The 26,389-nt window shown below is 42.0% G+C and overlaps 2 protein-coding genes across 5 annotated transcripts in view; one reads left to right on the forward strand and one right to left on the reverse strand.

The window, feature by feature from the left end:
- OSTF1 (osteoclast stimulating factor 1) overlaps positions 1-2,991 on the reverse strand; it is a 51,649-nt gene extending 48,658 nt beyond the window's left edge. Inside the window, exon 1 of the mRNA XM_008531060.2 lies at positions 2,560-2,991. Coding sequence (XP_008529282.1) covers positions 2,560-2,593 — 34 coding nt within the window. The 5' untranslated portion in view covers positions 2,594-2,991. The remainder of the gene's footprint in view (positions 1-2,559) is intronic.
- Positions 2,908-26,168, forward strand: NMRK1 (nicotinamide riboside kinase 1). 4 transcript variants are annotated; one of them, XM_070590423.1, is made up of 10 exons: positions 2,911-3,294; positions 4,429-4,502; positions 7,221-7,284; positions 10,789-10,879; positions 11,174-11,222; positions 17,101-17,248; positions 17,327-17,398; positions 18,027-18,133; positions 20,590-20,673; positions 25,557-26,168. In XM_070590423.1, the coding sequence occupies exons 3-10, from the start codon at positions 7,256-7,258 to the stop codon at positions 25,574-25,576; spliced, it is 600 nt and encodes a 199-aa protein (XP_070446524.1). In that variant the 5' UTR covers positions 2,911-3,294; positions 4,429-4,502; positions 7,221-7,255; the 3' UTR covers positions 25,577-26,168. The 4 variants fall into 4 exon arrangements, with proteins under 4 accessions (XP_070446523.1, XP_070446524.1, XP_070446525.1 ...); XM_070590424.1 differs by having other exon boundaries at positions 3,012-3,294; positions 4,429-5,528; XM_070590422.1 differs by lacking the exon at positions 4,429-4,502 and having other exon boundaries at positions 2,908-3,294.
- Positions 26,169-26,389: the final 221 nt, after the last annotated feature.

A 26,389-nucleotide genomic window follows, 5' to 3' on the forward strand; every position in this document is an offset into this window, starting at 1 on the left:
AACTTCTCAGAGCAAGCAATACATTTTAATTTTACGAAGCCTGGGATCCTTTAGAACCTCTGGAGGACCTTACAACATGCATGCCTATAAGCTAACTTTTCCTCTAGTTTCTTCTTCTTCTTCCCTCCCTCTATGTGACCCTGCTCTCTTTATCTTTTTTTTTTTACTCTCATTTGGGATGAGGCAGGGTATAAACAAACCAAAAAACCAAAAATTAAATACCGTGCCCCCACCCCCAATTCCAGGCTTGCTTCAGACGTTTTTACCCATTGGCTTGCCTGCAGGACAAGACAGTAAAACAGAGCACCACTCGCCTTGGTGCCACCAACTGGGGGTGACCTCTATGTGCATTTGTGACAAGAAAGTCTGAGGACCAGAGGCGCTTTCCTTTCCACTTCCTGCACACCAGCTCTGAATACACATGACCATGCATGTGAATGGTGCCCTGAGATGTAAGGCAGAATAACTCTGTGGTTAGAGCCCAGACTCTGGAGCCAGACTACTTGGGTTCTAGTTCTGCCCACTCCTCCCCATCCAGCTGCTGACCGTGGGCAAGTTACTAAACCTTTCTGTGCTTTCCTCCATTTCCCCCACCTGCGCAATGGGAACAATGATGATACTGACCTCTTAGGGTTGTTGTGAGAAGTAAACGAGTTAATACATGTAAACGTGATCAGATCAGCGCCGGGAACACAGGAAATGTGGGCCAATACTATAATAGGACGCTTTTGTTTTCAATTAAGCCAGGCCACACAAAGGTTCAAGTCTGATTCAAAGTAATATTTCTCATTATAAACTAGTAAACTAACAAACCAATCTCTGTGGTGACCTTATTTGAGTTTGGATCTCATTTATAAACTAGTGTGGAGTCAAAGCTCTCTCTCAACAGTGGTCATGTTCAACCATTTGCTTTCTGCTTCGCTGAAGAGAAGGAGAAAGCTGTGGTATCAGACAAAAATGGTTCCTGGGAGTGGATCTCCAAGTAGTTATCAGTATGATCGCTAAACCACACCCGTGTGTGCATGAGAACACACACATCACTGCCACTGTCCCTCCAGCTGCAGCACAGACATCACTTACTGTCTAGAGAGTTAAAAAAAACACCCTCACAGCCAGCTTCTCAGGACCTTCTTTCAAGTACTTTGTTTAGCTATCAAAAAACAACTCGGCTTTGTTGGATACTTGAGGTCCTGATTTACATGAGTTTAGAAAGCTGCCACCTCCTACATAAGCACTTAAAGTGCAAATTCCTCATCAGATTCCACATCTAGAGAAGCACAGAGCCCAATTCTAGCCCCGCCCCATCTCTGCTCACAGCAGAGCCAAAGTCCCAGCAACCTCCTTCACAGCCACCCCACCCCACCAAAATTTAAGTCGTCAGTGAATCACTATGCCACATATATGAGTATGTACATAATTTTCTAGTAAAATGACTTGAAACTGCCACGTATGATGGCAAAGAAAGAAAACTAGATAATCATGAAAGTTATAGTGCTTGACTAAAGTTAAGGAAAGTCAAGAAAAAAATTACTGAAATTTTACCCTCTTGCAATCAAGGTTACTTCGAAATCTGATATAAACGGAGAAATTTCAGCCTGCGCTATACTGAATTTACATGAGTTTGGAAGAAAAAAATCGAAGAGTATACCAGAGCCAATTATGTTTCATTTCCTAGGTTTCCCATAATCACCTACCAAATGAACGCACGAAGGAGTTTGTCGCAGTATTGAACTGAAATACGCCAGTCCCTTTTAAATTCTCCTTTCTCCACATCACAGAAATTATGCTAAGAATAGACTCAAAAATGAACAAGGACTATAGGCCAAGAAAACTGCTTTGAGGAACTTGGTAATCTCACCCTCCCCAGTTCAGCACGCCAAATTCATTGGCGGGAGCGGAGGCAAAGGACTTGTATTGCAATGATAAAGTGACACTTCCGAATAGTAATAGCCGAGATTACTCGGCCGCAGCCTAGATTCTTCTCGCCACGAGCACAAGTACAAAGTTCTCTAAATGCTTTTCCCAAGATTCCGAGGTCAATTTCAAACGCGGCTCCTCTCAAAAGTCCCAGAGGAGACTCGCTCACCCACCCCACCCTGCAAAAAGCGCACTTCCCGTTCGCGCTGGCCGGTCAAGAACTCTAACTTGACAGTGACACACAGTGAAATAAAAGAGGAAGTGGCTAAAAGACCGAACATTTCAAGACATATTTTTTTAAATTTTTTTTTTTTAAAGAGATCAGTGGTTCTGTCTTCCAGGAAAGCTTCAATGGGACGTAGCCATCACACCCGCTGGAAAGCTGCAGCGAATGACAATGTTGCAAAACCGAGGGTGACTCCTCTTTAAAAATAAAATTTTAAAAAATCCTCGAAATCCTCTTGCTATCCAAAACGATCCCTTCCCTGTAGCGAATGCAACAAAGCTAACAACTCCCATCCTGGTGGATCGGATCTCGAAAGAGTGGCTCGGGCTGGGTACGTGCCTGGTCTGTCCTGCCAAGTGGCAGAGGAAGCGCAGGGCACCGAGGCGGCCAGGGGACCCGGGGAGCACCTTCCTTACCTGGTTTGACCGGTTTGGGTGGCGGCTTCGACATCTCGCTTCCTGGAGCGGCTGAACCCAAAGACCACGCACGAAAAACCGACCCAAGGCCTCGCCAGCTGGCACTCCGTGCGCCCCGAAGTTTCTTTTTGTCTCGTCTTCCGTGGAGCGCCTTCAGGGACCAGCGCCCACCCCTGGCTGCCGGACCAGCGGACGCAGGCACAGCCGCCCGGCGCAGCGCCCCGCCCCGCCCCGCGGCCGCCCTAGCCGCCCCGAGCGCGCTCCCGGGCCGACGAGGAAGTGGCCGCCGCCTCGCCGAGCGCTCATTGGCTCCCGGGCTGGCAGCTTCGGCGCGGCGGGAGCGCGGGCGGCGCGCACGGCGGCGCGCGCGGCGACGGAACCAGCCGGAGTGGAGCAGGGACGCCGCACGCGTGCTCCGGGGCCGCCCCGGCCGCGCGCGCCCCCGACGAGGAAGGGCTGGAGGCTGCAGCGGCGCGCGCCGGGCCGCGCTCCCCGGAGTCCCGTCCCGGCTCGCCCTTTCCGGGGTGCTTCAGCGGGCGCTGCGTCCCGCCCGGGTGGAACGGGACCCTCGGGTGCGCCCTCTACTTGGGCCGCCTCCGACCCGGGAGGGGCGGGGGGCCAAAGGAGGTGGGCCACTCAATTAGCCAGCTTTGGGGCTTGCGGCGAGTTAGTGACAGGCGCGCGCTCGGCCATCGCCTCTGCCCCTTTGCTTGTGAGCACTCGCCCTGGCGCCCGGTGAGTACCTGCCTGACCCCTGCGCCGCGCAGCCTCGCTGGGGCCTGGAGGTGCTGCTTCCAGAGGGTTCCTGCGCTGGAGCCGACCCTAGTTGCGTTTTTACGTTGCGTTACGACCCTAGTTTTTACATTTTTATATGGCCGAAGATAAATTGAAAGAAGAGTATTTTGTGGCACGTGAAAATTACATAAAATTCCAATTTCAGTGTCCATAAAGTTTTATTAGAACACAGCCACGCTCATTTGCATATGTATTGTCTGTGGCCGGTTTCATTTCACAACAGTTGAGCGGCTGTCCCCAAAGCTGAAAACATTTACTGTCTGGCGCTTCACGGAAGAAGTTTGCCAACCCCTGACCCAGCAGCTTGACTCGGCCGTGGGAGGCAGAGACTGGAGCGTGCGAGAAAGGCAGCGTGCGTGAGCACAGCCAGTGTTAGAAACCAGTTGTATGTTGGGGGTAAGAAAAATGGAAAAGAAAAGATTTTACCTGAGAGTCTACGTAAAGTGAAGCTTCAAAGTTTCTGATAGGGGTTAGTGAAAGGTCGAGTGATCCCAAGAGAAAGGGCATGGATTTCATATTCAGAAACTCCAGCCTTGGGAGATTTCTGTTTACCAAAAGGGAGCAAAGTTTAAGCGACAAGAGGAAAAGACTTCCCTGCGGCATGGAAGAAGATATTCAAAATATCTATTGAATAAAATAAGTGAGTGAGAAGTCTGAAAACATGTCACTCTTTAAAAAATACGACTTCTCTTTAGACGCATTGAAAAGCACAATATTTTGTTAACAAGTTGTCATCCGTTTGTATTAGGGAGTTGCAGTCTTCCTTATAACCTGCTGATTCTGCATGTGCCACCTCTGGCCATCTTGCAGTTTAGAATCTAAAATGCACCATGTTTAGTAGTGAAATAAATTTAGTAAGCACGCAAGTTATGAAAAAAGGACACAACATATTTTACTTAGGGTAAAAAAAGTATTACAAAATTTGAAATTACTCCTTTTGAGTTTGCTCTTGGCGATCTTAGTCTGTTGTCTCGCTGTGCATAATACTCTCTGCTGTTGAGGAAAGCTTTTCAATTATTGGGAGAATAAAGTACATAAATATCCCACGTGATTGGAGGCGGTGTCTGTTCCTAGTAATCAGAAGCCCTGGATTGATGAGGCTGGAAAGTCCACATGGTTGTCCCTCCAGAGACCTGCAGTGATTTACGGTTTGTAGTTAGTCAAGCTTGTGTTCGCTTCATGGGGTCTGCTGCTGCTGTGTTTGGAGCCTGGCAACTCTTAATTGCAAGCTTTTTAAATGTGATTTTAAAGTAGTTCTTAAAGAGGGCATCAGGCAGTGAAATTACAGCCTGAACTTGGAGTTCACCAGAAGCTGCCTTGTGCGTCCAACACTGTTTTTGAAATAAATGGCTTCTGGGATTGCTACGCCTACCCTCACCCCAGCCCCTCAGCCCAGTCTCTTGCTTCTGCTTCTCCCAGTTCCCAGCCCTCCCACCACACTGTCACCTGTTCATTGCTAATGGACCTGTGCCCAACATTTACCCAAACACTGTCTTGGACAGGCTGAGACTGCTGATTAATATAAAGCTGAGAATTCCTGTTTTGGTAAAAATTTGCATTTGACTGTGGGAGTCCCCTCTTAAGCCCAAGGGATTTCCTAAGTAGGTTCTTGACCTTTCCTCACTCCTGGTTTCTCAATTCCAAGAGTTTCTACCTAAATAACCCCCTCAAGCCTATTTCCAGTGCCACACTTACTTGCTATGTAATTGAAACATATTCAATAATAAATGAAACTTATTTACATGCTATGTAATTGAAACAATATTCTCACGCACAGATGTGGCAAGAAACACAGGGGACCAGCACTTGCCATTCAGTGTGCACAGCAAATATACACCCCATCAATAATACATCAATAAAAATGACATCAGTTATACACGAGAGCCTCACAATTAAGCCAGCACATGTGCAACATCCTTTCTTTGCTCCTGGCAATAAAGTGCTTTTTAGCAGCTTGGAAAGGGGAAAGAAGTTAACCTGCTTGGTTTAGTTTCGTTTCTGGCTTTTCCATCTTCTCCGTGGGTGACCCTGGGCAAGTCACTATGTTGTCTGGACCAGTTTCGACTTCTGCAAAATGAAGGCGTGGGCTAAGTGATCACTAAGGCTGCGCTTCTCCAGGCTTGAGAGTTTGTGCTCTGACAAACTATCCAAAAATAAGCTGGGGGAGAGGGAGGGTAAGGAATGACAGTATTTTATGATTTTCTTTTGCGGGGGGCAAGGGAGAACATCAATCTGCTATCTACTGCCAACATAATTTCATAGGAGAAAGGACATTTATCACCAAAAAAGTAAGAAAGATACCATCTCAGGATAAAGGGCAGCCTTTCCCTTCCCAGAAAAGGTAGTTGGCAGTCTTGCACTGACGTATTGAAAAGAAGAATAGGTAAGATAAAATTCAGAAGAAGAAAAGTTACAATGTAAAAATTTATATTAGCAGACTGTTCGTATGCAGTTGTTCCTTAATCCACTTTGGTAAGTTGGATGGAGATAGACAGTCAACAGTGAAACACAGATGTCCGTCTTGTTCTATTTTATTTTTATTACAGTCGTTACTGAAGTCTTATCTCACGTAGGCTTGTTAATGAAAGTGGAACTGAGCCTTAAACAATTGGATTTGGAATATTCTGGATAAAGTGAGAAGAAGCCAAAGAACAGTGCTCTCTCCACCAGGCTCTTCTCCCCACCCCCTGCCACCAGGGGGAGCCTGGGCACAGGGCAGGGGTAGGAATTGCGAGGATGGTTGGGAGCCTCCAGCTCAGCCACCGCTCACCCCAGGTGGTACAGACTGGGGTCCCTGACCACCCAACCGGGTCAGTCAGCCATGAAGAGCAGTGTCAGTCACAGGCCACCTTCGGGAACTGCTGTTCTAAGGTTTCCTGCAGCTGAGCTTCACCTTTTCACTTAAAGAGATGGAAATGATCCACTGGAATACCCACAGGACTGCTTTGGTGAACCTGTGGGGGCCAAGTGCGAAACTGCCCCCCACCCTCTAGAGCAGGGGTCAGCAAACACTGGCCCATGGCTAAAACCTGGCCCTCTGCCTGAACCTTTGCCGTCCCTTTCATGATAGAGAACACTAACTTTGAAATCCAATAAGGGAGATGTTCTCCCCATCAATAAGGAATTCTACTCTTCTCGTTAGTAGATGTGCATTATGAAAAAAATTGTACTCAATTATTATTATGTCTTGACTTTCATCAAAAAATTTGTGGAAATTTTTCTCTCTTGTAACGTTAAGTACCTATATAATAACCTTGACCACCTCTTGCCCCACAAAGCCACAAATATTTGCTCTCTGGCCCATTTCTGAATAAGTTTGTCTACTCTGGCCCTAGACCTAGGCTTTTGGGTGAGGAAATAGTGCCCTTAGAGAGAATTAAATTCCTCTTGCCTCTGGCCAGCAGTGTCTTTCCCCATTTCAGGAGGGCAGAGAGGCCAGCTCTGTGACTTTCCTGCCATGGGGGGAATGGTCATCTCTGGATAATTGAATCTTGCAAGGGAGAGGCGCCCTGGCTAAACTAAGGGGAGCCTGAAACTGTAATGTGCTTTGTGGCCTAGCAACTCTCCCACACCCTTGAAGAGAGATCTTCAAGGGTGTGTGCTTGGCCCTGGGGCCCCTTTCAGTTCCCCTGGCTTTTCTTACAGGCCCTCAGCATGTACCAGCTGTTGGCACTTAGTGGGAGAGTGTGGCGGGGAGAAGCCAGTACATGAAGCTCCTCCACGGCATGTGGGTGCCCCAGGGTGGGGTAACCCAGAAGTCATGGTCATCTTTCCACCTCAGCGGGCCCTCCTACTTTAGGACTGTTTCTTTTACCTCTTTGGACATCTAAATGATAAGCATTTGATTTTTTTTTTTTTAATTTTAGGATATTTTAGGAAGACGTGACTTTCAAAGCTAATTATGAAAACATTTGTCATTGGAATCAGTGGGTGAGTAATTTTGCTACAAACAGCTGGTCGAGATACTCAGGATGTCTAAAGGGTGTTCTCCTGTGGCCGTGGGGGGGGGAAGGAGAAGCAGTGAGAAGGATTCCTGAGTCCTGGAGGAGAGAGCCGGCCACTGTCGGTGGAAAACAGTGGAGCCTTGGCTACGTAAATGCCGACAGGAGATGGGAAAGTTTGCTAAAAACAGCAACAGGAGAGTCAGTAGACAAGTTTGCTTACTTTACCATTTATTTTCTGGAGCTGACACCAGAGGCAAGGCCTGATCAGATGTTACCTTGGTTTGGGGTGATTTATTGTCCCCCGTATGGCTGCTCCTCCAGTGTGACATAGGAGAAAATCTCATTTCTTTCCTGTTATGCCCAGCTTTGGACATGTGGAATAAGGACCGCCTCACCTCCACCTCCTTTTTCCCCATGCTTAGGATGACCTTATATCTTGAGCTAGTCCTTGTTGCCCTGACATCATTACTAATCGTTTGCCCCTCTCCCTCAAAAGTATCCTAAATTACGTGGTCACCCTACTTGTGGTACCAGAGGTGGGCACACAAATAAGGCATCAACAACAACACAAAAGGACGTTATTTGTTTTTCTACTGTATTATGTTCATCTTGCTTCTGAGTACATTCACGTTATGTGTGGTCCAGTTAATAAAATATTTGAGACTATTGAAATTAAAAGTTTGTAATTTGGGGCAGATCATTGTATTATTGTATCATGTTACTATAATAAGTAATCAGAAGTAAAATCAAATGAATTAAATGTCAGAACTCTGCCTTGTCTCGCTCCCGTCTAATCAGAACCAAAGTTGAGTTTTTCTCTGCATTGCTTCTTTTGTCCACCCCTTCCTTTCCACATCCACAGCCACCATCCTAATTCAGGCCCTCTTTCCCTAATTCCAGGCTTCCCCTCTTAATCTTTCCTACGTACTTCTACCAGTTTAATCTTCATACAAAATTTTTAAATTATTCTTTCACCTGATGAGCAATATTTGTGGTTTCCAATTATCTAGAATGAAATCTGAATTTCCTGATATATGAAAACCAACCATAAAGTGAAAAAAAAATGTATTAGCTTTAGGAGCATGCAGGCTGCAGGAAAGGTTTGATACAGGAGCTCAGTGGTGTCACCAAAGACTTGGTTTCTCTCCATCTCTTCTCTGTGTCTTCCTCCATTTGGATTCATCCTAGAATTGGCTCTACTTTTTTGGTCACAAGGAGCTCCCAGCAGCTCCTGGGACGTCGTGCTTGTTCTTAGCCTATCACTAAGGGAAGAAAAAGTGCTTCTCTTCCCCTAGGTCATGGGTCTCCCTTTAACTGGACCAGCTGTGTCATATACCTACAGTCACTGTGGCAAAGGGATGGGATGACCTTGATTGGTTTAGGCCAGTGGGGCCCTGCTGTGGAGTCGAGAATGGAGTCAGTCCCAAACAGACCTCAAAAAGGGGTGGTCTTGGGGAAGCAACTGCCAAGTCCGCTAAAGGATCCAGTCCGACTTTCATTCTGCGTGCATGTGAGTAAAATTCCCCTCTTCTCAATGTTCCCATACAGCACCCTCTGTCTAGAAGCCTGCCATGGGCATCAGGTACTACCCATAACTCCCTAAGACAGCCTCCTCTTGCCTGTCTCTTCCAGCATCTCATTTTAGTGCCGCTGCTGCCTCTGTGAAGCCCCTGCCAGCCTCAGCTGCACTTCCTGCCTTTCTTCCTTCCTCCAAACTCACTGTGTTGTATCTTTCTCGCATACTCACCGCTTGCTGCCCTATGAAGAGATTATTTGAGTGACACTACCAGGAATAGGAGGGGTTCTAAAGGATTCAGGGTGTCCATGAACCTCCTGAAAATTTAGTGCATGTGTGAAGATGTTCATTTTTCTACGGGGAGGGTTTATAGCCTTCATCAGATTCTTGCAAAGTTCCGTGATATTAAAAAGTATAAGATTCATGGGCGACAGAGTCAGACTTGTATCCATCTCTGTTATTTGCTAGGTGTTCCCTTGGGCAAGTTTTATGAGTATACAACTTTTCAATCCATAGTTTCCTCAACCGGAAATGGGCATATTAATATCTACCTGTTGCAGTCTGGATTCTCCACTTGTTTGAGTAATTACAAACAGCCTTTTTAACTTCTCCCTGGCCAACGGCCATGTTCCAAAGACAATGACCCCTCTTGTGGCCTAGCACATAAAAAAATCAATGGGCCAGGAGTTGTGCATTTATTTGAGTGTTGTAAACAAAGGAGGAAATGGCTCAAGTAGTCACACATTTTCCTTCCCCAGAACCTAGGCTGGAACATGGTCCTATCTGGTCACTCTTCCCCTGCGATTTGACAGCACATGTGCTGTGGACATTTGATGGGATGGTGAAGTCTTGAGTTCTGAGAGTAGTGGTTTTAAATGAACAAAATAAAATACAAAGAAAACCAGTTATGATAATATAGTTATAAAAATATTTTAAAAAACAAACGTGTAGCATTGCCATATATACACTTCTTTGTTAACTCATAAAATAACAACGTCCAGGGATGGGTCTAAAAACTGCCATAAATTTGAAATGATGAGTGTAAGTAATACTTCAAGGCGTCTGCCCCAACTGCAACATGATATGGAAACATCCGTGATTTCTTTTGGTGACAAAGTCACAGGTACTATTAAAAATACTGTTGTTTGTGACTTATGTTTATAAAAAGGAAATGCTAAAATTCTGTTTGAATTTAGTGAAAGTAAAGATGTAATTTCTTTTCCATTCAAGTTCACAAACACCCCAAATCTGCCATAGACTCTTTGAAAGTGCACCAGCCCAGGTAGAAGAACTCTGGGGTTGAATGACTGACTACAGAAGTGCCTCCCATCTGCTATGCATGGTGCTGGATGCTGGAAAACTAGATACACAGGAGATAGTTGGGGTCTCCCTTGCCCTCGATGTCACAGTCCAGCCAGAAAGAACACATAACTAACTAGATGTGATAAGCTACAGTGGACCTCCCATTTAGCCCCAGAGTGGAGAGAGATTAGGGGAGAAGAAGGCACCCAGAGGAAATGTGAATTCAGAGTAGGTGGGCTAGCAATAAGCCACCCCTCCTGCATTGAAACAAAGTCACATGACCCTGTGCAGTTCGATATACTTGTGCCAACATGTGCTCTTCACATTCTCTGTGTTGTGTATGAGCCCTGTGAATATTTCGCCATAGACAAAAAATTCTTTCACTTCCAACACGATAGCTGTATTTTTAAGTCTTAGTATTGCCCCGTTCATTTGCCCAGTAGTACCTTTCTCTTCCATTCTTCCCAGCTTATTTCTTATTTATTACATCAGATTTTCTTATCCTATGGTCTTGCCAACAGACAAAGCATTATATATGAAAGAAATAATTTTTTCTTAGATATTACATATTGTTTTAAATATCATTTTTCTAAGCTCATTTAAAAATGTTTTATGTTTTTTAATACATCTTCCTTCGTGGTGTTTGCAAGTTTTCTTTTTTTTTTGGTTCAGTGTGACAAATGGTGGGAAGACAACACTGGCTAAGAATTTGCAGAAACATCTCCCAAACTGCACTGTCATATCTCAGGATGATTTCTTCAAGGTATCTAAAAAACTTCTTAGATAATTTATTTAACACAGAAAAGCTCTGGTAGCAAAGTTGATTGAATTACTTCCAAAAAGCCTTTGCTGAGTGTTGCAGCTTTTGTAGTAAAGGGCGAGGCTCAGTGCAGTAGTGTCACTTATCCACTAGATGGCACCACTTATTTGGTGCTGGTCTTTGATTTTATTAACCATCATCATCCAAAGCATTTCTTAAAAGTTTATCGCCTCTTCATTCTATAGTTGTATTATTTCTGCACTCACAGTTTTGATGGGTACTTTATTATTTTTCCAGCCAGAATCTGAGATAGAGACAGATGAAAATGGATTTCTGCAGTATGATGGTAAGAAGTTGAGCTTGTAAAGCATTACGGGCTGCTGTTGATTCTGTTTTTCAAACCCAAGTAACTTCGCTATCTATGAAGACAGTCTCAAAATGTGCTGAAATATATTGCTGTACTTTGAACCTGCTTTTATAAAGCTTTCTGATTTATGTTCAGCTATTTAAATAAATGAAACTTTTTCCCCAGTTTTATATTTAAAACTAAAAACATTGGAACAATAGATTTTTCTTCTGAATCTGGGGGAGGTGGGTTCACCCATCCCTTCCTGGGGCACCCATAACTACTATACTCCCCTCCAGCTCCCCCAGTCTTGCCTGGGGCAGACTCTAAGTGCCCATTGCCCATCCTCTGAGCTTACCTTCCCAGAGCCCAAGCTACTGGGAAGCTGTTTTTTTCTTTTGACTGCTCAAAAAGGTTAGTGAATATATTTTAGATGGGTTCACCTCACTCCCTTGCCCAATCTAAACTGCTTTGAAGCCAAAGGATTAAACCCTATCAGAAAAAACATCTATTTTCCTGTAAAGAATATCATGCTAATAAACTATATTCAAAGATCTTATCAACTTTTATAGTTAACAAGATGATCGAGTGCTTGTGCAGACTAGCAACAGAGAGAACTCTCTTAAAGAGCTGTAAAACATGTTCTTTACTTTTATTTATTTATTTATTTATTTTAATACACTGTTTTATTTATTTTTTTGAGGAAGATTAGCCCTGACCTAACTACTGCCAGTCCTCGTCTTTTTGCTGAGGAAGCCTGGCCCTGAGCTAACATCCATGCCCATCTTCCTCTACTTTATATGTGGGATACCTGCCACAGCATGGCTTGCCAAGCAGTGCCACGTCTGCACCCGGGATCCGAACCGGCGAACCCCAGCCTGCCAAGAAGCGGAATGTGCGCACTTAACTGCTGCACCACGGGGCTGGCCCCTATTTATTTATTTTTTGATGAGGAAGATTTCACTGAGCTCACATCTGTGCCAATCTTCCTCTGTTTTATGTGGGACGCTGCCAGCGTGGCTTGACAAGTGTTGCTAGGTCCACACTCAGGATCAGAACCAGCAAACCCCAGGACAATGACATGGAGCATACAAACTCAACCACCATGCCACTGAGCCAGCCCCTATGTTCTTTATTTTTAACTTTGGTAACCTTGGAGGAGAAATGTTGTGTAATCAGTTCTTACACACACGATAGTCTTAAGAGGGAAAATCCTTGACTGGCTGTCTGTCCTTGTGTCTTGAGCTACAGCCAGGATATTTTTTCTTCTCTTCCCCTCCTCTAAAGGTTAGTAAGGAAGATCATTACAAAGTAGGAGTTAAACGAGGAAAAACTACTTTAAACAATTAACAAGGAATTATTCCTGGGGCTGGCCCCGTGGCCAAGTGGTTAAGTTCCCGTGCTCTGCTTTGGTGGCGCAGGCTTCGCTAGTTCAGATCCTGGGTGCAGGCCTGTGCATTGCTCATCAAGCCATGCTGTGGTGGTGTCCCACATAGGAGAACTAGAATGACTTACAACTAGGATATACAACTATGCACTGGGGCTTTGGGGAGGAAAAAAAAAAAAGAGAGGAAGAATGGCAGCAGATGTTAGCTCAGGGCCAATCTTCCTCACCAAAAAAAGCATTGAAAAAAAAAGAATCCTAATTTAAATGAGTTCTTACAAACTGATAAGAAAAACACTAATATCCCAACTGAAACATGTCCAATGATATAAGTTATTCACTGAAGCAAAAGCTTATTTGATTAATCAATATACAATAAAAAGTCAACCTTAGAAGTAGTCAAAGAATTATAACTTACTTTTTTTCCCATTTACCTAATAAATAGATTTTTAAAGCAATGATAATTATCTAATGATGGCTCAGGCTCAATAAAACAAAAACTGTCATGGATGGGAGTATAAATTGGTACAACCTTTCTGGAAAGGAGACTGAGCATAAGGCCCATAGACCTTAAAATGTTCATGCCATGTGTTCAAGTGTCCCACTTTCAGGAATCTATCTTAAGGAAAAATCTAAACTTTTTAGGTAAATGTATAAATTTAAAGTAAGCCAAAGTAATGTTGAAATCCTTATGATGACCACCAAAAGAATAGTTTAAAAATGTGTAGCTATCAAGTTTATAAATAGATGGAATCATTAAAATACAGTTGATAAATACAAAAGAAGTAAAAAGCAGAGAACTAAAAAAATCAGAGGATGGTGGAAAAATAAAAAATGATAGTAAGCGGATAGATTTAAATCAAATATATCAGTAGCTACGTTAAGTTAAATGAAATAAAATACTCCAAGGATTGTCAAACTGGATTTTTGGACCAAAAAAAAGCTCCTTTTAAGAGATAGACTTAAATATTAGGATATAGAAAAGTAGACAATAAAAGGGATAGAAAAGGATTTACTATGCAAACAGCTACTGAAAGAAAATTGATGTAACTATACTAATATTAGACAAAGTAAACTTTAAGGCAAAGGGTATTACTAGAGATAGAGATAAATGGATCAATTAAACAGGAAGACAAAACAATCTAAAATTTGTCTGCATCTATTAACATGACCTGAAAATCCATTATGCAAAAACTGACAAAACTAAGAGGAGAAATAGACAAATCTGTAATTATTGTGGGAGATTTTAATACTCAGTAACTAATGGAACAAGCTAACAAAACTTATCAGGGTATAAGAGATTTGAACAACACAATTAACAGACTTGACCAAACTAACATATATAGAACACATACCCAACAACAGCCGAACACACGTTTTCCTCAAAAACGTGGAACATTGACCAAAATGGAAGACAAACGCAAGGACATGGAGCAAGTCCTGATACATTTCAATGGATTGAATGATACAGGGATATCCTCTAATCACAGAAAACTGAATTAGAAATCAGTAATAAAAGAGTGAGTACAAAATTCCCAAGTGTTTGAAAATTAATGTTTCTTTCTTTCTGATTTTTAAAAACTGTTTCTTATGGAAAATTTTAAACATGTACAAAAGTAGGCAGAAAAGTATAATGAATTCTCACGAGTTCACTAAACAGCTTTAAAAATGATGAATTCTTGGGGCTGGCCCCGTGGCCGAGTGGTTAAGTTCGCGCACTCCACTGCAGGTGGCCCAGTGTTTCGTTAGTTCGAATCCTGGGCGCGGACATGGCACTGCTCATCAGACCACGCTGAGGCAGCGTCCCACATGCCACAACTAGAAGAACCCACAACGAAGAATACACAACTATGTACCGGGGGGGCTTTGGGGAGAAAAAGGAAAAAATAAAAAAATCTTTAAAAAAAAAAAAAAATGATGAATTCTTAGCCAATTACATTTCATCTGTACCCCCACCCACTTTCTCCTTCTATATTATTTTGAAGCAAATCCTAAACATCATTGCATTTGATCTGAAGCAAAACACTTCTATATATCCCATAGGTGAAAGAATTAATCACAATGAAAATTAGAAAATATTTTTAACTGAGTGATAATGGAAATATATTAAAACTAATGGTACTTCTGGTTCCAGCCAAGATGGATTGGCCTCATTCCTCACTATTCCTTCCTCTTATAACTAAAAACCCTGGATTGGACTACAACAAAGAAGGAAGACTCTGGAAGATGAAAAGAAGAGAGTAGACTGACTAGAGACTTTGGAACTTGAGGAATGACATAGCTGTGAGTTCTCTGGGCTTTCTTTTTGCTTCTCATTTATCTGGGAAGGCATGCCAGAGCAGTGTGCAACATGGAACCCTTAGGTACACATGAAAACTTCCAAGAAACCTGTTCTCTATAGTCAAAGGACTAGAAAAAAGGTGGCCTAGCAGAATAGAAAATCATTTTGGTAATATCTACCCTACTCTAACCAAACACAAAAGGAAACACCACCCTCCCCTCATGGTGGTAATAGGGCCAAGTGGGGAGCTAGACTGCTGGACCCATCTGGCACCAGCAAGGTAAGGTGAGTTGGCCCTCCACGTCATCCACAGGGGTCATATGATTGGAGCCAAACAGGGAACTGAACTTTCACACCCACCTGGCAGCAAAGAGGCAGAATGCAGCAATGTGAGGTAGGGCGAGTTGGTGCTCTACTTTCCTCACCTGGGTAGTGTCACTTACTGTCAGCAGGATTCAGTACAGAGCTGAACCTCTGTCTTCACTGAGCCACAATGAAGCCACACCAGCACTCTGCTTTCTGCCATTTCTCCCACTCCAGTACAGATGAGGCCCAGCAGGGAGCTGAACATCCACCCCAACCTGGACCTGCACACTACACTTGAACAGGGTGACTGCCTGCAAAAAAGAAGGTTAAGTAGGATCCAGAGCCTCACAACATAATACTCAAAATTTCCTGGATGAGACTGAAAATCACCTGTCATATCAAGAACCAGGCAACTGTCAACTTGAATGATAAAAGACAACCAACAGGCTCTGACACCGTGATGACACAAATGTTGGAATTCTCTGGCAAGGATTTTAAAGAAGCATTCATAGAAAGGCTTCAACAAGCAATTGTGAACATTCTTGAGTCGAGTGAAAAACTAGAAGCCTCAATAAAAAAAATAGAAGATGTAAAAAAGGACCAAATAGAAATTTTAGAGCTGAAAACATACAATAACTGAAATTTTAAAATTCAGTGGATGGGCCAAACAGCAGAAGAAATACAACAGAAGAAAGAATCAGTGAACTTGAAGACAGAACAATAGAAATTACTCAATCTGAACAACAGAGAGAAAATAGACTGAAAAGAAATGAACAGAAATGTGGGGCAATAACAAAAGATCTAACATTCTTATTATTGGAGTCTCAGAAGGAGGGGAAAAAGAATGTGGTGCTGAAAAAGTATTCAAAGAAGTAATGGTGTAAAACATCTCAAATTTGGCATAAGGCATAAACCTACAGATTCAAGAATCTGAGTGATCCCCAAACAGATAAAACAAGATGGATCAAGAAAAAAATTAAGACACAAATTACAAATATCAAAAACAAAACAGGTAATATCACTACAGATTCTACAGACATTAAAAAGATAAGAGGATATTATGAACAATTTTATGCAAATAAATTTGGAAATTTAAATTGACAATTTCCTGGAAAAATGCAGCTAACCTAAACAACCAGAACAAAGAAAAAATCTTAATAGCTCTGTGTCTATTAAATGAATTAATCAATCATTTTAAAACCTTCCGCTAAAAATCCTTTAAGCCTGGCTGGCTGGATTCAGTAGTTCTGGTGTAGGGCTGAGAGTTTGCTTTCCGATAAGTTCTCAGATGTTGCTGCTGCTGGTCTAGGTACCACACTTTGAGAATCAGTGTTGTAGGATGCTTTTCTAGAATTACAATTGTAAGCTCTAAAAGTATGCACATTTTAGAGTTTGAAGATGGCATATTCGTATCCTTTGTAAATTCTTTTTATGATTGTTCCTCCTCTTATTTATCTGTAAAAGCTCTTTGTATATTAAAGATATTAGTTCTTTGCCAAAACATTGCACATATTTTCCCAGTGTATCATTTATCCTTTAAACTTATTTATAGATATTTTGTCATCCAAAAATGTGAAAATGTCAGGAGGGAGTAGAAGTTATAAGTAAAGCAAGATTAGCCATGAGTTTGTGGTTCTCAAAGTTGATAATGGAGACATGGGAGTTCATTATACTCCACTCTCTACTTTTGTATATGTTTAGAATTCTCCATAATAAAATGTCTCAAACATACCAATTTATCAATATTAGAGTTTAAATTTATCTAAAATATTTGTTATTAGGTGTTTTGAAGGGTAAATAAAGTGTTATTTTATACATTTATAGACCCCTGGATATACTCGTCATAAAAAGCTGCATCATAAAATTTTTGTTGTATTGATTTCTTATTTTTGTATGTTTGTCTGAAGTGCTTGAAGCGCTTAACATGGAAAAAATGATGTCTGCCATTTCCTGCTGGATGGAAAGCTTGAAACACTCTCTGGCATCAGCAGACTGTAGAAGCTCTGAGGAAATTCCCGTATTAATCATCGAAGGTTTCCTTCTCTTTAATTACAAGTAAGCGTTCCTCACTCTGATATTGACCCTGAATAAATGGGGAAAAAACCTTATGAACTAAATATGCTATTATTTTAGGCCCCTTGACAGTATATGGAACAGAAGCTATTTTCTGACCATTCCATATGAAGAATGTAAGAGGAGGAGGAGGTAAGTTTTGAAATTGCCTTTGTGGATTGTAATTCAAAAGACAAAATTTAGGAAAAATGAGTAAACAACCTCATTGAGCAATGTATATGTGTCATTTTTCAGACCTGGGGAGCCTCAACTCTTTACACAAAGAGCAAAACCTTTTTCTATAAATGGTCATCAACATGGAGAAACACAAACTGCTTTTCTAAGAAAAGGCCTTTAGACAAGCTATTTGGCTCATCTCCCTAAATCTTCATATGAAGCAATCCCTTGTTGATTATGATTTTAAATTAGTGAGCCTGTATTCTGTTACAGCCACAAAGAACACCAGTTAGTTTAAAGCTTTATCCAACATATCAGTGTCTCTAACATTGTTCACACTGATATTTGTCTCTTAATTCTTTCGTAAAGTGCTAGAGGGGGAAAAAGATAATATGAGTGATAGTCAGTGAATTACAAAGGTAATTTGTAGATTAGAGAACTAAATCCGTTGAATTGTCTTTGTGCCTGGCTTTGAGTCTAAAATGTGTAGTCTTAATCCTGTTTAGATTCAATCTCTGCATGATTTCCCCATTATCCTGACCATCGTTTTACTTTATCAATTGTGCATTTCCATCAACCTAACATTTCCTACGTATTTTGATAGTACAAGGGTCTACGAGCCTCCAGACCCCCCAGGGTACTTTGATGGCCATGTGTGGCCCATGTATCTAAAGCACAGACAAGAGATACAGGACATCACGTGGCAAATTGGTAAGTACCTTTTTCTCCCTCCACGGAAGGCCTTTTATTTGTCATTGCCTCAAAGTACACAAAAGAAAGGGCTTTACATCTGGTCCCATAGCCAAGTGGTTAAATTGCCACATGTTCCGCTTCGGTGGCCTGGATTCATGGATTTGAATCCCAGGCGTGGACCTACTCCACTCACTGGCCATGCTGTGGAGGCCTCCCACATACAAAAAAATAGAGGGAGATTGGCACAGATGTTAGCTCAGTGCTAATTTTCCTCAAGCCAACAACAAGGAAGATTGGCAGCGGATGTTAGCTCAGGGCTAATTTTCCTCAAGCCAAAAACAAGGAAGATTAGCAACAGATGTTAGCTCAGGGCTAATCTTCACAAAAAAAAAAAAAGAAAGAAAGAAAGAAAGGACTTTGGAAGGCATTTTCTCATGTATTAGATTATAAAGGACACTTTAAGCCAGAACACGCTGGACTCCCCCTCTTCCACAACTGGCCTTCCTGGTTTCTGTTTCTCTCTCTATGACACTTGTCACCTTCTAGACGGTCATTCATTCAACAAATATGGATTGAATACCTTCCATGTGCTGGTATTGCCCTGATGATATCAAGGGAAATAAGGCAGACCCAGTCCCTGCTCTTATGAGTCAACATTCTGTCAGGAAAACAGACAAACACACTAGCTGCACAAGTTTGTCCTTCTAGCTGGGCTGACTGTGACACAGAGCTCCAGGGGACTGCCCAAGTCCCAGCAATCAGGGAAGGCTTCCTTGAGGAAGCCAGATTTAAACCACACTCTGGTGCGTTTACCTGGACAAAAGGAGGTGGGTTGGGGGGATAGAAGATCACTCCATAAAGTAGGTATGGCACATGAAAAGGCCAGGGGCCAGGAAGGAATGAGCAGCATGTGAAAGAAGGTTGGTGTATTTATGGTAGAGAAAACCAAAGGCAAGAAGTGATGCCAATTGTGATACGGGAAGGGTCCAAACCCTACATGGCCGCTGACCACTTAAGGACTTAGGTTCTTATCCTAAGAGAAGTGGGACACCCTCTACAAAGAGGTTTTAAGCAAGGACATTGTTGATATCAAAATTCTTGTTTTAGTAAGCTCCTTCTGGCTGTGTGGAGGGTGGATGTAGAGGGTGCGATATTAGTCATATGTAGTCATTAGAACTGAGTGATAGAATATATATGGAGGGTGCAGGAAATTGAGGTGTCAAGGACAACACCTTGGGAACTGGCAAGTGTTATTCTGGAAAACAGAAAAAAGTGAAGGAGTTGCAGATTTGGAAGGGAGGAATGCAGCTCCATTTTGCACATAATGAGGTCGAGATGCCTGGTTCTATGGATCTGGGCTAAGAACGGATTGCTGGGATCCAGAGCTCAACACGGAGAGGATATAGGAGGCCGGAGAGAGAAGGCCTTTGGATGGAGGCAGAGGAATCAGAACTGATGCATACTTTTCAGAATAAAAGGAATTGATCGTATTGTGAGAAGCCTCATGGCCTCTGTGGTAGCTCCATGAGAGCGTGCAGAAAGCACACGGGGCCTCCTCACGCTTTGGCAGCTGTTATGATCCCGTCTTCAGTCCAGTTCATCCCCTCCTCCCCGTCCCCAGAGCTGCTGCTGACATTCTTGCTGCAGCACTTCCAATTTGGACGACTGGTTGCAGGGACGTCCTCTTCTTACTGCCTCTCTCTCCCCCTCCATCTAAAATGCAAATCTAACCATGCTCTTACCGTGCTTAAATACCTTCAAAGAATCTCCAGCTCTTCAGGATCAAATCCAAACAACCAGATATCAAGACCTCTAAAGACGAGAGCACAGCCTTGCTCTAAAATCTCATCTCTGCACTGTTCCTGCCTCTCCTCATTCTAGCTTTTCCAAACTGTGCATCCTTTCCTCAACAGGCAACGTTCTCTGCTCCCTCCCTGCCTTTGCAGTTTTCTGACTAGAAGGCCCTTTCTTTCCTTTAACCTATATAACTTCTACCTTTTCTCCAAAACTGACTCTGCCGGTTTTGTTAAAAAACTTATCTCCTGGGCATGGAGAACTCGAATTCAGTGCATGAGGCGGAACCCAGACCCCAGCATGGTTTAAGAATTTTCACAAGTGATTCTGATGCATAAGTTGGAGAACTACTCCCTTAAATGATTCTTTTGGGAAGACACCTCTTCAGTGCTCCTAAAGTGTCATATGCACAATGCCACTTAACTGATTCTTTCTTTTTTCTTTAATGATTTTCACTTGAGCTGGTGTGAATTTCTCTGTAATAAACCAAAATTTTTTACCTATTGTACCTAGCTGTGATCTGTTTCTCTCTGATGGCTATTAATTTATTTCTAAGTTAGGTTGCTGGGTTCTTTGGTTAAACCTCTTGGTATTCTCAAGAGATGTCAGGTGCCAGAGTCAGCATCCTTTACTAATATAAGCCTCTTAGCATTTGACCTGCTCTCTTTTGCCCTTCTCAGTTTACCTAGATGGAACAAAATCTGAAGAGGACGTCTTTTCACAAGTGTATGAAGATGTAATACAAGAACTAGCAAAGCGAAAGGGTGAGTATTGTCCTATCCAAGTGGATGGTGAGGGAACAGCCAGGAAACTGGTTCATGACTTACCCAAGAACGGCATACCAGAATGCTAATGGCGGAGCAGTTGTATCCATTCATTCATTGCTTTGAAGACAATTCAGAATCAGAGAATCTGAATGGGTTTGGGGACTTGATTATTTTGTCTGTGAGGTGTTTTTGTTTTTTAAATTCTGTGCATATGTGCATTCCTTTTTTTTTTTTTTGAGGTATGCTTTTTGGTGAGGAAGACTGGCTGTGAGCTAACATCTGTTGCCAATCTTCCTCTTTTTTTTTTTCCCTCCCCAAAGCCCCAGCACATAGTTGTATATCCTAGTTCTGAGTCGTTCTAGTTCTTCTATGTGGGATGCCGCCACAGCAAGGCTTGATGAGCAGTGCATAGGATCTGAACCAGCAAACCCCAGGCTTCCGAAGTGGAACGTGAACTTAACCACTCGGCCATGGGGCCTGCCCCTGTCTGTGAGTTTTTAAGGGTGAAAATATTCCCCCTTTGTTGCATCTCTTACTGATATTTGTGGTATTTGGTTTAAATTTTTTAGTAGATGGCTGTTATTTCAGTGGGACTGAAATTATCCTTTGGGCAGAGTGAAGTAGAGTTGCTGGTGGTCTTGTTTTCATATGTCTAGAGCTCTCCTTCTTTGTTCCTCTTAAAGATTTTCCCTGAATTTATATTTCCCAAATACTTCAAAAATAAACACAGGATTTTAAAAATTATTTATTGAGTGTTCCTTTAAGGTTTTCATGTTAGGTGACACATTTTGCAAGTGACAGAAATCCTCCTAAATCTGGCTTAAGCAGAAGGAACTATAGCAGTGGCAGTGGCTTCCGGCTCAGCCGGATTAAGCAGCTCAGGTGGAGTCCTCTGGGCTCTGCCTCAATTCCACTTTCTGTGTAGGTTTATTTTGACGTCAGGTTCTCTCCATTGATAGACATGGTGTCTCTTGGTAGCACCATTCTCCTCAGTCCAACAGCCTCAGTGGAAAAAGACAGTTTATCCTTTTTCAAGATTGTCCATGAGTTGATAAATATTGGAGCAGGATGTTGGGTATAGGCATTTGTGTATCTCTCACTACTTTTGCATATGTTTAAGATTCTTTATTTTAAACAGTTTTTTAAAATGCAGTTTTCCATCTTAGCCCAGCTGAAAAGTCCCAGGGGAGACCTTGGTCCTGCTTGGGTCACATGACTTTTGCTAAACCAATCACTGTGGCCAGGGAGATGGCTTACTCTGATTGGCTAGGGCTGGATCATGTACTTATCCTGTAACTGAATACCTCTCCTGAGGACTCCTGATTTAAGAGGAGAAATTCCCCAAAGGGAAAGCAGGGCAGGAGGTAGGAACCAGAGGAAGCAGGATGACAATGCATGCTAGGAGAACAAAACTATTGATCCAGCTGCTGCTATGTTTGAACTAAAAGTGTTCTCATGGCTAGTACATGCAAAATGCAGTCATCATCTGGCTCAAGAGAAGTTAGTATGAGTCACTTCAGCAGTGAAGTATATTACATGTTTTTTTGGTGAGGAGCAACTACCCTGGTCCAAATGTCATCATTTTTCAATAAGAATTAGCTTTCCTATGTCCTCAGTAAATTCCTATCTGATTAGGGGACTGAGCCCAGCCAGGCAGCCCAGCGATCCTACACACTCCCAATTTCGAGATCAGTCCTTCATGTAGGCATGAACCCATCTGATGAAATTTCAGGACCATTTTCAAATTTCTTCTTATAAGTGGAACTGAAAATCCTTGCTAGGTGTGCCTGCCTACGCCTGCGGCCTGTTACTTAGGTGAAAGGCAGGCCTTCTGTAATGACACTCAGGACACTGGCATGAGTGGGTATAGAGAGTGTAGGGTGAAGGGAGGGGCTCAGCCTTCATAAATGATAGTACCTGAACCAGAGCCACTTCGCTGAGAGTTACTGGCTCCATTTCTGGCCCTAATGAGATACTTCCAGGGGCATTTCAGCCACTGGACACATACACCTTCCCATCCTTTCGTTAATGGCCAGTGCTCAGGTCCAATTCTCCTTTAGTGACTAACTCATACACTGGAGTGTGGCCACATGATCTACCTGCTGATAAAATGAAAGGAGCCTTGATTATGTAGCTCAGGCACATTGCCCCTAATTCCATACCTAATGCCAGCTCCCACCATCTGGTCCAAGGCCCAAGAATAGCTGGCAGGTTTTGACGGGCGCTGAGAGCCCACAAGACAGTACATTTCCATGTGTGTGACACCCTCTTTCCTGGCCTACAGCCCAGAGGTTTGTAAGGAAGTATTCAACTCTACCTTTTAAGGCTATCTTGCTTGTTTTCTAAATATTGGATAAAGTTAAAAAAGAATAACAAATGTTAGAAGTGATAGATTCAAGAGCAGTTCAGCTTTTCCTACCACCAAGATCTGTGTTAGTTTTTTTTCCAGTTGCATAGATAAGTTACCATGTTATCTGTAGTGGTAACCCACCACCTTTCCCAGCTCTTCCAACCACTGGGCCCTGGCACAGCCAGCCTGGTGGGTCCTCAGCATAGCCTGGTTGACCCTCAGTTTGGCACTGAGCTGGCACTGAGACCTTTCAGAGTTTCAACTGACTGCTCTTCAGGCTTCTCATAACATCTCATAAACCTGCTTATCTGATTTTCCATTTTAAGCATATAAAATCATAATTGTGATAAAGCAATGATAATGAAAAGGAAACAACAGAGATTGAATTTAATTATTAATGAAACAATAGATGACCCAGGAGAGTAAGGATATGAAGTTAGATATTTAATTCAATCCTTATTTAAATCCAGACTTTGAGGCAAAACTGATCATTACCTGTTCTCACTATAACAAGGCAGTCTGGACACCAGGAACATTCAAACTCCCTTGAAAAATGTTTACTTCCATCTCTTTATAAAACGTATTAATTATTTTTTAAAAGGTTTAATGTAAAAGCAAAAGTGAGAAAATCATCATCTATATTGCTACCAATCTGCCATGCTAACACGTTAGTGAGTATACGTCCAGTGTTCTTGCTATTCATGACAGTCTCTTTTTTTTTTTTTTTTAATTTTATTTTTTCCTTTTTTTTCCCCAAAGCCCCCTGGTGCATAGTTATATATTCTTCGTTTTGGGTCCTTCTAGTTGTGGCATGTGGGACGCTGCCTCAGCGTGGTTTGATGAGCAGTGCCGTGTCCGCGCCCAGGATTCAAACCAACGAAACACTGGGCCGCCTGCAGCGGAGCACGCGAACTTAACCACTCAGCCACGGGGCCAGCCCCCACGACAGTCTCTTTTATGTGGTTACTTGGTTTACATACTAACTGCCATGCTTTTTTCTGTTTTTAAATTAGTATTTAATATTTAAGAAGGTTTATGGGCTGGCCCTGTGGCCGAGAGGTTAAGTTCATGCGCTCCACTTCAGCAGCCCAGAGTTTCACCTGTTCGGACCCTGGGTGCCGGCCTAGCACCACTCATCAAGCCACGCTGAGGCGGCATACCACGTAGCACAACTAGAAGGACCTACAACTAGAATATCCAGCTATGTGCTGGGGGGACTTTGGGGAGAAGAAGAAGAAAAATGGAAAAAAAAAAAAGATTGGCAATGAATGTTAGCTCAGGGCCAATCTTTGAAAAAAAAGAAGGTTTAAAGTCCATTATATAATGAAACTGAGTAAAACTAAATAGCTCTCCTAGTTAAAGGATTCAAGGCAGAGTTCTGTTTTGCTCACTGAAAGTAAATTATAAGACTTGACACTGATATCTTAGTGCAGAAGAAACATGTCACATCTTGTTTTAAATCAAAGGAATAAGAAATGGCAAAATAAAAATTTAATAATCAAATGTTTATATTTTTCTTTTTGGTATTTTTCTATATTGAATTTAAAATATAATTTCCAATTATAAAGTAACAGTAGTGTAATTATCTAGTATGATAGTTCAAATTAACAAGATTATTGAACTATCTCCCAGTTGTTGGATATTTAAGTGTTATCACAAGTTTTTCACATTGGCAAAAACATGCTGTAAAAATATCTGCACATATTGCTGCTTTATTCTTCTTGATTATTATAAAAATTTTCAGGGGTGGCACTTGCTTGGTCAAAAAGTATAACCATTTTTACATTTTACATTCTTCAAAGATGAAATGCTATGCAAAAATATGTGGATTTCTCCAGCATGATCTGTGTAATAAGAACGTGGTAGGTTTCTCACTGAGTTTCTAAGCCAAAGTCTCCAAATATTCAGCTAGCCTTCCTTAGTTTAAGAAAAAAGACTCAAGGTAAAAATACTTCTTTCCTCAAATCAAGGATAACACCCCAAGAATTCTACTGCAGCTATTCACCCTTTGTGATATTCTTCTAGATCTGAAACTATTTCATTCCTTGAAGCCAAGGATTATTATACAAGTTGAAAATGATATTGGATATCTGATAACTTAAGAGAGGCTTAAATTTAATGCAAGCATTAAAAGAATAAGACGTGGACTCTGGGGCAAGCCCCCCTGGCCGAGTGGTGAGGTTCGTTCCCAGCCCAGGGTTTCACTGGTTCGGATCCTGGGCACAGACCTACCACAACTTGTCAAGCCATGCTGAGGTGGTGTCCCACATAGTAGAACTAGAATATACAACTATGTACTGGAGGGCTTTGAGGAGAAGAGGAAAAAAACAAAAGTACAAAAAAAGATTGGCAACAGATGTTAGCTCAGGGCCAATCTTTAAGGGAAAAAAAAATGCTTCACTCATTAAAAAAATAAATAAAGAGACTTGGGATCTATTTAGTTCTTATGGAAAACCAGCATTTCTGGCTCCAGAATCCCTGTAATCAGAATTCTCCATTAATTTCCTTTCTATTTATCTTTATTCCCAAGGTCTGCAAGAAACAGCATAAAGATGGAATGCACCAAATCCTTCCTGGGGTGAATTAGGAAACTCGAAGGAATAAAATCAAGAACCTTCCCCAGGATACAATATGTACATGGGTACAATGACGGCTGTTGTTTTGTTTGTTTATTCTGTCACACATGATTCTACCAACTTGTGGAACAGGACATATTCATCCATGACGGCGGACAGGAACTTACCTTAATGAGTTGTTCTCACTCCACGGAGTGCAAGATATAGCATAGCTCACAGTGAGTCAGTTTCTCTAGCCCAATGACTGTCAGAGTTTTCTAAATGGGACCCAGAGTAAGAAGTGATTTATATCACAATCCAGTATATATATAATCTATTGTGTGTATATTTGTATGGGTGTGTCTATATGTATATATATGTATATATGTGTGTGTGTATGTGTATATATACACACACGTATCAAGTATCACAAAACACTTACCTTATATATGATACACCCTGATATTTTTCTATTTTTAGCTTTTCTTTAAAATATTGGTTACCATCCCATACCAATGCCTACCTCCTGCAGATAATGGCATTATCAGAAGTAGCAGTCACATTGAATAAATCAACAATTTACTGCAGTATCTTTTTTATGTGTTGTTGTTGTGGCTGTTGTTGTTTTGTGTGTGTGTCTAAAACCACTGGATCATTGTTGAGACTTTGTCACAAATAGAGGTGTTTTCCTGTGTTTTGTTCTTGTCAAACCAATGGTCTAAAGTCACAGAAATAAGTTACCTCAATGATATGTAATACAGGGGAACCTGCGTTGAAAAGCACAGGCAGGAGATCTAAATTGTTAATT

Source organism: Equus przewalskii, chromosome 22 (genome assembly GCF_037783145.1).
Source record: "Equus przewalskii isolate Varuska chromosome 22, EquPr2, whole genome shotgun sequence".
NCBI lineage: Eukaryota > Metazoa > Chordata > Mammalia > Perissodactyla > Equidae > Equus > Equus przewalskii.